Here is a 13,964-nt window from a genome sequence, read left to right on the forward strand (position 1 = left end):
TTCTCTTGCGCTTCTATCCTCGAGGTAGATACCAGTTGTGAACAATACACGCTGATGTGCATGTTTTGTGTGTTTGTGTATGATTGCAAATGCCTGTGCTTTTGTGTGTATGTCTGTGTGCTTGTGTGTATGTGTGTGTTTAGGTACGACCCGTACAGTAAGATATTCTCCAGGGAGTACTATGAACATGAAGCCATGCGGTCCATCCGGCTCCAGGCCATCGACAAGGCTCACTCTGCCAAGAGATGGGGCCTGATCCTGGGCACGCTGGGCCGGCAGGGCAACCCTAAGGTCATGGAGGTATGAGCCTGCATCTTGGAGATCTCATACTTATCCTGATTCTACCCCTCTCTCACACCCTGAGACCTTCACTTATGCAATAATGTGTAATACATTTTGTGGGGCACAGCTTCTCTTAGTTACTCAGACAAGCAGCTAAATGCACCTGTGGAGACTATAGTGTAAAGCCAAACCTCACCCCTCCAACAGTTGGCATTTGGATGTTCTGTGCGCGTGTGCCTGGGGTTCTTAATCGGTCCTACATGGGGGGGTTATTGAATCCCATTCTAGCCTGCTCTCAAGCCCTCTTCTTCCCCCCTCCTTCCTCCTCTCAGCACTCTTCTCTTTGTTCTCTCCTCCGTTTGATCTGTCCGCTTCTTGTTTTCCTCTCATGCGTTGTGTTTGACTTTGTTTGGGATTCTTCCTCCACGTCCTCGCCTCATCCTTTTCTCTAATTGGTATGCTGGAAGGAAGAGACAGGGGGGGGGTGAGACTGAGAGAATCATAGCGTTCTCTGGCATCTCTCCTCTCCTCTTGCTGTCAGATTATATTTTAAAACCAAACCTTTTCCCCACAATTTTCAAACCTGTATGAAAACCTCTTCTCTTATCCACATACAGTAGTCAGACAGAGAGATTAAGTTATTCCAAAATAATGTAATTTTTTTACAGAGCTGGATTTGAATCTGTCCCACTGGTTCTACCCCTCGTTGGGCCACTGTGTATATTAAGTGGTTGAGTTGTGTGATAGGCCTTTGTCTGGACAGGACTGGATCATCTCAGATAACAACCCAGGCTGTCATAGTAAAGGGTGAGAACTAACCCACCAGGGAACGGAGAATCACAGTGTAGCTGGCTGCAGAGGTTTACCTCTCTCTATACTAACCATTAGGGGATCTTTTTGAAGTCGACGTTCTGAGGGGAAAAACATCCACTCACCTTTTAATGCACTGCGTGTGTGTGTTGACACTCTGTGGTAACACTTTTGGTCCAGCGGGCCCTCTTCAAAGACGTTCACCAACACAGAAGGAAGTTCAGTCCCAGAACTGGCTCAACACTTTTATCTAGTGATGTGTTTTATCTAGTCATGTTATTGGGTGGTGATGTGTTTTATCTAGTGATGTTATTGGGTGGTGATGTGTTTTATCTAGTGATGTTATTGGGTGGTGATGTGTTTTATCTAGTGATGTTATTGGGTGGTGATGTGTTTTATCTAGTGATGTTATTGGGTGGTGATGTGTTTTATCTAGTCATGTTATTGGGTGGTGATGTGTTTTATCTAGTGATGTTATTGGGTGGTGATGTGTTTTATCTAGTGATGTTATTGGGTGGTGATGTGTTTTATCTAGTGATGTTATTGGGTGGTGATGTGTTTTATCTAGTGATGTTATTGGGTGGTGATGTGTTTTATCTAGTGATGTTGTTGGGTGGTGATGTGTTTTATCTAGTGATGTTATTGGGTGGTGATGTGTTTTATCTAGTGATGTTATTGGGTGGTGATGTTATTGGGTGGTGATGTGTTTTATCTAGTGATGTTATTGGGTGGTGATGTGTTTTATCTGGTGATGTTATTGGGTGGTGATGTGTTTTATCTAGTGATGTTATTGGGTGGTGATGTGTTTTATCTAGTGATGTTATTGGGTGGTGATGTTATTGGGTGATGATGTGTTTTATCTAGTGATGTTATTGGGTGGTGATGTGTTTTATCTAGTGATGTTATTGGGTGGTGATGTGTTTTATCGAGTGATGTTATTGGGTGGTGATGTGTTTTATCTAGTGATGTTATTGGGTGGTGATGTGTTTTATCTAGTGATGTTATTGGGTGGTGATGTTATTGGGTGGTGATGTGTTTTATCTAGTGATGTTATTGGGTGGTGATGTGTTTTGGGTGGTGATGTTATTGGGTGGTGATGTGTTTTATCTAGTGATGTTATTGGGTGATGATGTGTTTTATCTAGTGATGTTATTGGGTGGTGATGTGTTTTATCTAGTGATGTTATTGTGTGGTTATGTGTTTTATCTAGTGATGTTATTGTGTGGTGATGTGTTTTATCTAGTGATGTTATTGGGTGGTGATGTGTTTTATCTAGTGATGTTATTGTGTGGTTATGTGTTTTATCTAGTGATGTTATTGGGTGGTGATGTGTTTTATCTGGTGATGTTATTGGGTGGTGATGTGTTTTATCTAGTGATGTTATTGGGTGGTGATGTGTTTTATCTAGTGATGTTATTGGGTGGTTATGTGTTTTATCTAGTGATGTTATTGTGTGGTTATGTGTTTTATCTAGTGATGTTATTGGGTGGTGATGTTATTGGGTGGTTATGTGTTTTATCTAGTGATGTTATGGTGTGGTTATGTGTTTTATCTAGTGATGTTATTGGGTGGTGATGTTATTGGGTGGTTATGTGTTTTATCTAGTGATGTTATTGGGTGGTTATGTGTTTTATCTAGTGATGTTATTGGGTGGTTATGTGTTTTATCTAGTGATGTTATTGGGTGGTGATGTGTTTTATCTAGTGATGTTATTGGGTGGTGATGTGTTTTATCTAGTGATGTTATTGTGTGGTTATGTGTTTTATCTAGTGATGTTATTGTGTGGTTATGTGTTTTATCTAGTGATGTTATTGGGTGGTGATGTGTTTTATCTAGTGATGTTATTGGGTGGTGATGTGTTTTATCTAGTGATGTTATTGGGTGGTGATGTGTTTTATCTAGTGATGTTATTGGGTGGTGATGTGTTTTATCTAGTGATGTTATTGGGTGGTGATTATTTTATCTAGTGATGTTATTGTGTGGTGATGTGTTTTATCTAGTAATGTTATTGGGTGGTGATGTGTTTTATCTAGTGATGTTATTGGGTGGTGATGTGTTTTATCTAGTGATGTTATTGGGTGGTGATGTGTTTTATCTAGTGATGTTATTGTGTGGTGATGTGTTTTATCTAGTGATGTTATTGGGTGGTGATGTGTTTTATCTAGTGATGTTATTGGGTGGTGATGTGTTTTATCTAGTGATGTTATTGGGTGGTGATGTTTTATCTAGTGATGTTATTGGGTGGTGATGTGTTTTATCTAGTGATGTTATTGGGTGGTTATGTGTTTTATCTAGTGATGTTATTGGGTGGTGATGTGTTTTATCTAGTGATGTTATTGTGTGGTTATGTGTTTTATCTAGTGATGTTATTGGGTGATGATGTGTTTTATCTAGTGATGTTATTGGGTGGTTATGTGTTTTATCTAGTGATGTTATTGTGTGGTTATGTGTTTTATCTAGTGATGTTATTGGGTGGTGATGTGTTTTATCTAGTGATGTTATTGGGTGGTTATGTGTTTTATCTAGTGATGTTATTGGGTGGTTATGTGTTTTATCTAGTGATGTTATTGGGTGGTGATGTTTTATCTAGTGATGTTATTGTGTGGTTATGTGTTTTATCTGGTGATGTTATTGGGTGGTGATGTTTTATCTAGTGATGTTATTGTGTGGTTATGTGTTTTATCTAGTGATGTTATTGTGTGGTGATGTGTTTTATCTAGTGATGTTATTGGGTGGTGATGTTATTGGGTGGTGATGTGTTTTATCTAGTGATGTTATTGGGTGGTGATGTGTTTTATCTAGTGATGTTATTGGGTGGTGATGTGTTTTATCTAGTGATGTTATTGTGTGGTTATGTGTTTTATCTAGTGATGTTATTGTGTGGTTATGTGTTTTATCTAGTGATGTTATTGGGTGGTGATGTGTTTTATCTAGTGATGTTATTGGGTGGTGATGTGTTTTATCTAGTGATGTTATTGGGTGGTGATGTGTTTTATCTAGTGATGTTATTGGGTGGTGATGTGTTTTATCTAGTGATGTTATTGGGTGGTGATGTGTTTTATCTAGTGATGTTATTGTGTGGTTATGTGTTTTATCTAGTGATGTTATTGGGTGGTGATGTGTTTTATCTAGTGATGTTATTGGGTGGTGATGTGTTTTATCTAGTGATGTTATTGGGTGGTGATGTTTTATCTAGTGATGTTATTGGGTGGTGATGTGTTTTATCTAGTGATGTTATTGGGTGGTTATGTGTTTTATCTAGTGATGTTATTGGGTGGTGATGTGTTTTATCTAGTGATGTTATTGTGTGGTTATGTGTTTTATCTAGTGATGTTATTGGGTGATGATGTGTTTTATCTAGTGATGTTATTGGGTGGTTATGTGTTTTATCTAGTGATGTTATTGTGTGGTTATGTGTTTTATCTAGTGATGTTATTGGGTGGTGATGTGTTTTATCTAGTGATGTTATTGGGTGGTTATGTGTTTTATCTAGTGATGTTATTGGGTGGTTATGTGTTTTATCTAGTGATGTTATTGGGTGGTGATGTTTTATCTAGTGATGTTATTGTGTGGTTATGTGTTTTATCTGGTGATGTTATTGGGTGGTGATGTTTTATCTAGTGATGTTATTTTGTGGTTATGTGTTTTATCTAGTGATGTTATTGTGTGGTGATGTGTTTTATCTAGTGATGTTATTGGGTGGTGATGTTATTGGGTGGTGATGTGTTTTATCTAGTGATGTTATTGGGTGGTGATGTGTTTTATCTAGTGATGTTATTGGGTGGTGATGTGTTTTATCTAGTGATGTTATTGGGTGGTGATATGTTTTATCTAGTGATGTTATTGGGTGGTGATGTTATTGGGTGGTGATGTGTTTTATCTAGTGATGTTATTGGGTGGTGATGTGTTTTATCTAGTGATGTTATTGGGTGGTGATGTGTTTTATCTAGTGATGTTATTGGGTGGTGATGTGTTTTATCTAGTGATGTTGTTGGGTGGTGATGTGTTTTATCTAGTGATGTTATTGGGTGGTGATGTGTTTTATCTAGTGATGTTATTGGGTGGTGATGTGTTTTATCTAGTGATGTTATTGGGTGGTGATGTGTTTTATCTAGTGATGTTATTGGGTGTTGATGTGTTTTATCTGGTGATGTCATTGGGTGGTGATGTGTTTTATCTAGTGATGTTATTGGGTGGTGATGTGTTTTATCTAGTGATGTTATTGGGTGGTGATGTGTTTTATCTAGTGATGTTATTGGGTGGTGATGTGTTTTATCGAGTGATGTTATTGGGTGGTGATGTGTTTTATCTAGTGATGTTATTGGGTGGTGATGTGTTTTATCTAGTGATGTTATTGGGTGGTGATGTGTTTTATCTAGTGATGTTATTGGGTGGTGATGTTTTATCTAGTGATGTTATTGGGTGGTGTTGTGTTTTATCTAGTGATGTTATTGGGTGGTGATGTGTTTTATCTGGTGATGTTATTGGGTGGTGATGTGTTTTATCTAGTGATGTTATTGGGTGGTGATGTGTTTTATCTAGTGATGTTATTGTGTGGTTATGTGTTTTATCTAGTGATGTTATTGGGTGGTGATGTGTTTTATCTAGTGATGTTATTGGGTGGTTATGTGTTTTATCTAGTGATGTTATTGGGTGGTGATGTGTTTTATCTAGTGATGTTATTGGGTGGTTATGTGTTTTATCTAGTGATGTTATTGTCTGGTTATGTGTTTTATCTAGTGATGTTATTGGGTGGTTATGTGTTTTATCTAGTGATGTTATTGGGTGGTTATGTGTTTTATCTAGTGATGTTATTGGGTGGTGATGTGTTTTATCTAGTGATGTTATTGGGTGGTGATGTGTTTTATCTAGTGATGTTATTGGGTGGTGATGTGTTTTATCTAGTGATGTTATTGTGTGGTTATGTGTTTTATCTAGTGATGTTATTGGGTGGTGATGTGTTTTATCTAGTGATGTTATTGGGTGGTGATGTGTTTTATCTAGTGATGTTATTGGGTGGTGAGGTGTTTTATCTAGTGATGTTATTGGGTGGTCGTGTGTTTTATCTAGTGATGTTATTGGGTGGTGATTATTTTATCTAGTGATGTTATTGTGTGGTTATGTGTTTTATCTAGTGATGTTATTGGGTGGTGATGTGTTTTATCTAGTGATGTTATTGGGTGGTGATGTGTTTTATCTAGTGATGTTATTGTGTGGTTATGTGTTTTATCTAGTGATGTTATTGGGTGGTGATGTGTTTTATCTAGTGATGTTATTGGGTGGTGATGTGTTTTATCTAGTGATGTTATTGGGTGGTGATGTGTTTTATCTAGTGATGTTATTGGGTGGTGATGTTTTATCTAGTGATGTTATTGGGTGGTGATGTGTTTTATCTAGTGATGTTATTGGGTGGTTATGTGTTTTATCTAGTGATGTTATTGGGTGGTGATGTGTTTTATCTAGTGATGTTATTGTGTGGTTATGTGTTTTATCTAGTGATGTTATTGGGTGATGATGTGTTTTATCTAGTGATGTTATTGGGTGGTTATGTGTTTTATCTAGTGATGTTATTGTGTGGTTATGTGTTTTATCTAGTGATGTTATTGGGTGGTGATGTGTTTTATCTAGTGATGTTATTGGGTGGTTATGTGTTTTATCTAGTGATGTTATTGGGTGGTTATGTGTTTTATCTAGTGATGTTATTGGGTGGTGATGTTTTATCTAGTGATGTTATTGTGTGGTTATGTGTTTTATCTGGTGATGTTATTGGGTGGTGATGTTTTATCTAGTGATGTTATTGTGTGGTTATGTGTTTTATCTAGTGATGTTATTGTGTGGTGATGTGTTTTATCTAGTGATGTTATTGGGTGGTGATGTGTTTTATCTAGTGATGTTATTGGGTGGTGATGTGTTTTATCTAGTGATGTTATTGGGTGGTGATGTGTTTTATCTAGTGATGTTATTGTGTGGTGATGTGTTTTATCTAGTGATGTTATTGTGTGGTTATGTGTTTTATCTAGTGATGTTATTGGGTGGTGATGTGTTTTATCTAGTGATGTTATTGGGTGGTGATGTGTTTTATCTAGTGATGTTATTGGGTGGTGATGTGTTTTATCTAGTGATGTTATTGGGTGGTGATGTGTTTTATCTAGTGATGTTATTGGGTGGTGATGTGTTTTATCTAGTGATGTTATTGTGTGGTTATGTGTTTTATCTAGTGATGTTATTGGGTGGTGATGTGTTTTATCTAGTGATGTTATTGGGTGGTGATGTGTTTTATCTAGTGATGTTATTGGGTGGTGATGTTTTTATCTAGTGATGTTATTGGGTGGTGATGTGTTTTATCTAGTGATGTTATTGTGTGGTTATGTGTTTTATCTAGTGATGTTATTGGGTGATGATGTGTTTTATCTAGTGATGTTATTGGGTGGTTATGTGTTTTATCTAGTGATGTTATTGTGTGGTTATGTGTTTTATCTAGTGATGTTATTGGGTGGTGATGTGTTTTATCTAGTGATGTTATTGGGTGGTTATGTGTTTTATCTAGTGATGTTATTGGGTGGTTATGTGTTTTATCTAGTGATGTTATTGGGTGGTGATGTTTTATCTAGTGATGTTATTGTGTGGTTATGTGTTTTATCTGGTGATGTTATTGGGTGGTGATGTTTTATCTAGTGATGTTATTTTGTGGTTATGTGTTTTATCTAGTGATGTTATTGTGTGGTGATGTGTTTTATCTAGTGATGTTATTGGGTGGTGATGTTATTGGGTGGTGATGTGTTTTATCTAGTGATGTTATTGGGTGGTGATGTGTTTTATCTAGTGATGTTATTGGGTGGTGATGTGTTTTATCTAGTGATGTTATTGGGTGGTGATATGTTTTATCTAGTGATGTTATTGGGTGGTGATGTTATTGGGTGGTGATGTGTTTTATCTAGTGATGTTATTGGGTGGTGATGTGTTTTATCTAGTGATGTTATTGGGTGGTGATGTGTTTTATCTAGTGATGTTGTTGGGTGGTGATGTGTTTTATCTAGTGATGTTATTGGGTGGTGATGTGTTTTATCTAGTGATGTTATTGGGTCGTGATGTTATTGGGTGGTGATGTGTTTTATCTAGTGATGTTATTGGGTGGTGATGTGTTTTATCTAGTGATGTTATTGGGTGTTGATGTGTTTTATCTGGTGATGTCATTGGGTGGTGATGTGTTTTATCTAGTGATGTTATTGGGTGGTGATGTTATTGGGTGATGATGTGTTTTATCTAGTGATGTTATTGGGTGGTGATGTGTTTTATCTAGTGATGTTATTGGGTGGTGATGTGTTTTATCGAGTGATGTTATTGGGTGGTGATGTGTTTTATCTAGTGATGTTATTGGGTGGTGATGTTATTGGGTGGTGATGTGTTTTATCTAGTGATGTTATTGGGTGGTGATGTGTTTTGGGTGGTGATGTTATTGGGTGGTGATTATGTTTTATCTAGTGATGTTATTGGGTGGTGATGTGTTTTATCTAGTGATGTTATTGGGTGGTGATGTGTTTTATCTAGTGATGTTATTGGGTGGTGATGTTTTATCTAGTGTTGTTATTGGGTGGTGATGTTTTATCTAGTGATGTTATTGGGTGGTGTTGTGTTTTATCTGGTGATGTTATTGGGTGGTGATGTGTTTTATCTGGTGATGTTATTGGGTGGTGATGTGTTTTATCTGGTGATGTTATTGGGTGGTGATGTATTTTATCTAGTGATGTTATTGGGTGGTGATGTGTTTTATCTAGTGATGTTATTGGGTGGTGATGTGTTTTATCTAGTGATGTTATTGGGTGGTGATGTGTTTTATCTAGTGATGTTATTGTGTGGTTATGTGTTTTATCTAGTGATGTTATTGGGTGGTGATGTGTTTTATCTAGTGATGTTATTGGGTGGTGATGTGTTTTATCTAGTGATGTTATTGTGTGGTTATGTGTTTTATCTAGTGATGTTATTGGGTGGTGATGTGTTTTATCTAGTGATGTTATTGGGTGGTGATGTGTTTTATCTAGTGATGTTATTGGGTGGTGATGTGTTTTATCTAGTGATGTTATTGGGTGGTGATGTGTTTTATCTAGTGATGTTATTGGGTGGTGATGTTTTATCTAGTGATGTTATTGGGTGGTGATGTGTTTTATCTAGTGATGTTATTGGGTGGTTATGTGTTTTATCTAGTGATGTTATTGGGTGGTGATGTGTTTTATCTAGTGATGTTATTGTGTGGTTATGTGTTTTATCTAGTGATGTTATTGGGTGATGATGTGTTTTATCTAGTGATGTTATTGGGTGGTTATGTGTTTTATCTAGTGATGTTATTGTGTGGTTATGTGTTTTATCTAGTGATGTTATTGGGTGGTGATGTGTTTTATCTAGTGATGTTATTGGGTGGTTATGTGTTTTATCTAGTGATGTTATTGGGTGGTTATGTGTTTTATCTAGTGATGTTATTGGGTGGTGATGTTTTATCTAGTGATGTTATTGTGTGGTTATGTGTTTTATCTGGTGATGTTATTGGGTGGTGATGTTTTATCTAGTGATGTTATTGTGTGGTTATGTGTTTTATCTAGTGATGTTATTGTGTGGTGATGTTATTGGGTGGTGATGTGTTTTATCTAGTGATGTTATTGGGTGGTGATGTTATTGGGTGGTGATGTGTTTTATCTAGTGATGTTATTGGGTGGTGATGTGTTTTATCTAGTGATGTTATTGGGTGGTGATGTTTTTTATCTAGTGATGTTATTGGGTGGTGATGTGTTTTATCTAGTGATGTTATTGGGTGGTGATGTGTTTTATCTAGTGATGTTGTTGGGTGGTGATGTGTTTTATCTAGTGATGTTATTGGGTGGTGATGTGTTTTATCTAGTGATGTTATTGGGTCGTGATGTTATTGGGTGGTGATGTGTTTTATCTAGTGATGTTATTGGGTGGTGATGTGTTTTATCTAGTGATGTTATTGGGTGTTGATGTGTTTTATCTGGTGATGTCATTGGGTGGTGATGTGTTTTATCTAGTGATGTTATTGGGTGGTGATGTGTTTTATCTAGTGATGTTATTGGGTGGTGATGTGTTTTATCTAGTGATGTTATTGGGTGGTGATGTGTTTTATCTAGTGATGTTATTGGGTGGTGATGTGTTTTATCTAGTGATGTTATTGTGTGGTTATGTGTTTTATCTAGTGATGTTATTGGGTGATGATGTGTTTTATCTATGCTCTACAACATTCGCAGAGTACGACCCAGAGTACGACCCTGCCTCACACAGGAAGCGGCGCAGGTCCTAATCCAGGCACTTGTCATCTCCCGTCTGGATTACTGCAACTCGCTGTTGGCTGGGCTCCCTGCCTGTGCCATTAAACCCCTACAACTCATCCAGAACGCCGCAGCCCGTCTGGTGTTCAACCTTCCCAAGTTCTCTCACGTCACCCCGCTCCTCCGCTCTCTCCACTGGCTTCCAGTCGAAGCTCGCATCCGCTACAAGACCATGGTGCTTGCCTACGGAGCTGTGAGGGGAACGGCACCTCCGTACCTTCAGGCTCTGATCAGGCCCTACACCCAAACAAGGGCACTCCGTTCATCCACCTCTGGCCTGCTCGCCTCCCTACCTCTGAGGAAGCACAGTTCCCGCTCAGCCCAGTCAAAACTGTTCGCTGCTCTGGCACCCCAATGGTGGAACAAGCTCCCTCACGACGCCAGGACAGCGGAGTCAATCACCACCTTCCGGAGACACCTGAAACCCCACCTCTTCAAGGAATACCTGGGATAGGATAAAGTAATCCTTCTAACCCCCCCCTTAAAAGATTTAGATGCACTATTGTAAAGTGGTTGTTCCACTGGATATTATAGGTGAATGCACCAATTTGTAAGTCGCTCTGGATAAGAGCGTCTGCTAAATGACTAAAATGTAAAAAAAAAATGTTATTGGGTGGTTATGTGTTTTATCTAGTGATGTTATTGTGTGGTTATGTGTTTTATCTAGTGATGTTATTGGGTGGTGATGTGTTTTATCTAGTGATGTTATTGGGTGGTTATGTGTTTTATCTAGTGATGTTATTGGGTGGTTATGTGTTTTATCTAGTGATGTTATTGGGTGGTGATGTTTTATCTAGTGATGTTATTGTGTGGTTATGTGTTTTATCTGGTGATGTTATTGGGTGGTGATGTTTTATCTAGTGATGTTATTGTGTGGTTATGTGTTTTATCTAGTGATGTTATTGTGTGGTGATGTTATTGGGTGGTGATGTGTTTTATCTAGTGATGTTATTGGGTGGTGATGTTATTGGGTGGTGATGTGTTTTATCTAGTGATGTTATTGGGTGGTGATGTGTTTTATCTAGTGATGTTATTGGGTGGTGATGTTTTTTATCTAGTGATGTTATTGGGTGGTGATGTGTTTTATCTAGTGATGTTATTGGGTGGTGATGTGTTTTATCTAGTGATGTTGTTGGGTGGTGATGTGTTTTATCTAGTGATGTTATTGGGTGGTGATGTGTTTTATCTAGTGATGTTATTGGGTCGTGATGTTATTGGGTGGTGATGTGTTTTATCTAGTGATGTTATTGGGTGGTGATGTGTTTTATCTAGTGATGTTATTGGGTGTTGATGTGTTTTATCTGGTGATGTCATTGGGTGGTGATGTGTTTTATCTAGTGATGTTATTGGGTGGTGATGTGTTTTATCTAGTGATGTTATTGGGTGGTGATGTGTTTTATCTAGTGATGTTATTGGGTGGTGATGTGTTTTATCGAGTGATGTTATTGGGTGGTGATGTGTTTTATCTAGTGATGTTATTGGGTGTTGATGTTTTATCTAGTGATGTTATTGGGTGGTGTTGTGTTTTATCTGGTGATGTTATTGGGTGGTGATGTGTTTTATCTGGTGATGTTATTGGGTGGTGATGTGTTTTATCTGGTGATGTTATTGGGTGGTGATGTATTTTATCTAGTGATGTTATTGGGTGGTGATGTGTTTTATCTAGTGATGTTATTGGGTGGTGATGTGTTTTATCTAGTGATGTTATTGGGTGGTGATGTTTTATCTAGTGATGTTATTGGGTGGTGATGTGTTTTATCTAGTGATGTTATTGGGTGGTTATGTGTTTTATCTAGTGATGTTATTGGGTGGTGATGTGTTTTATCTAGTGATGTTATTGTGTGGTTATGTGTTTTATCTAGTGATGTTATTGGGTGATGATGTGTTTTATCTAGTGATGTTATTGGGTGGTGTTGTGTTTTATCTGGTGATGTTATTGGGTGGTGATGTGTTTTATCTGGTGATGTTATTGGGTGGTGATGTGTTTTATCTGGTGATGTTATTGGGTGGTGATGTATTTTATCTAGTGATGTTATTGGGTGGTGATGTGTTTTATCTAGTGATGTTATTGGGTGGTGATGTGTTTTATCTAGTGATGTTATTGGGTGGTGATGTTTTATCTAGTGATGTTATTGGGTGGTGATGTGTTTTATCTAGTGATGTTATTGGGTGGTTATGTGTTTTATCTAGTGATGTTATTGGGTGGTGATGTGTTTTATCTAGTGATGTTATTGTGTGGTTATGTGTTTTATCTAGTGATGTTATTGGGTGATGATGTGTTTTATCTAGTGATGTTATTGGGTGGTTATGTGTTTTATCTAGTGATGTTATTGTGTGGTTATGTGTTTTATCTAGTGATGTTATTGGGTGGTGATGTGTTTTATCTAGTGATGTTATTGGGTGGTTATGTGTTTTATCTAGTGATGTTATTGGGTGGTTATGTGTTTTATCTAGTGATGTTATTGGGTGGTGATGTTTTATCTAGTGATGTTATTGTGTGGTTATGTGTTTTATCTGGTGAAGTTATTGGGTGGTGATGTTTTATCTAGTGATGTTATTGTGTGGTTATGTGTTTTATCTAGTGATGTTATTGTGTGGTGATGTTATTGGGTGGTGATGTGTTTTATCTAGTGATGTTATTGGGTGGTGATGTGTTTTATCTAGTGATGTTATTGGGTGGTGATGTTATTGGGTGGTGATGTGTTTTATCTAGTGATGTTATTGGGTTGTGATGTGTTTTATCTAGTGATGTTATTGGGTGGTGATGTTTTTTATCTAGTGATGTTATTGGGTGGTGATGTGTTTTATCTAGTGATGTTATTGGTTGGTGATGTGTTTTATCTAGTGATGTTGTTGGGTGGTGATGTGTTTTATCTAGTGATGTTATTGGGTGGTGATGTGTTTTATCTAGTGATGTTATTGGGTCGTGATGTTATTGGGTGGTGATGTGTTTTATCTAGTGATGTTATTGGGTGGTGATGTGTTTTATCTAGTGATGTTATTGGGTGTTGATGTGTTTTATCTGGTGATGTCATTGGGTGGTGATGTGTTTTATCTAGTGATGTTATTGGGTGGTGATGTGTTTTATCTAGTGATGTTATTGGGTGGTGATGTGTTTTATCTAGTGATGTTATTGGGTGGTGATGTGTTTTATCTAGTGATGTTATTGGGTGGTGATGTGTTTTGGGTGGTGAAGTTACTGGGTGGTGATGTGTTTTATCTAGTGATGTTATTGGGTGGTGTGGGTTTTATCTAGTGATGTTATTGGGTGGTGATGTGTTTTATCTAGTGATGTTATTGGGTGTTGATGTTTTATCTAGTGATGTTATTGGGTGGTTTTGTGTTTTATCTGGTGATGTTATTGGGTGGTGATGTGTTTTATCTGGTGATGTTATTGGGTGGTGATGTGTTTTATCTGGTGATGTTATTGGGTGGTGATGTATTTTATCTAGTGATGTTATTGGGTGGTGATGTGTTTTATCTAGTGATGTTATTGGGTGGTGATGTGTTTTATCTAGTGATGTTATTGGGTGGTGA

General features: G+C 37.5%; 1 protein-coding gene across 1 annotated transcript in view; it reads left to right on the top strand.

The window, feature by feature from the left end:
* Window positions 1-13,964, top strand: part of LOC106612930 (2-(3-amino-3-carboxypropyl)histidine synthase subunit 1) — a 118,675-nt gene that overhangs the window by 63,402 nt on the left and 41,309 nt on the right. The window contains exon 5 of the mRNA XM_045687017.1: window positions 144-300. Within this exon, the coding sequence (XP_045542973.1) occupies window positions 144-300 (157 nt within the window). The remainder of the gene's footprint in view (window positions 1-143; window positions 301-13,964) is intronic.

Source organism: Salmo salar, chromosome ssa09, assembly GCF_905237065.1.
Source record: "Salmo salar chromosome ssa09, Ssal_v3.1, whole genome shotgun sequence".
NCBI classification, from domain to species: Eukaryota; Metazoa; Chordata; class Actinopteri; order Salmoniformes; family Salmonidae; genus Salmo; species Salmo salar.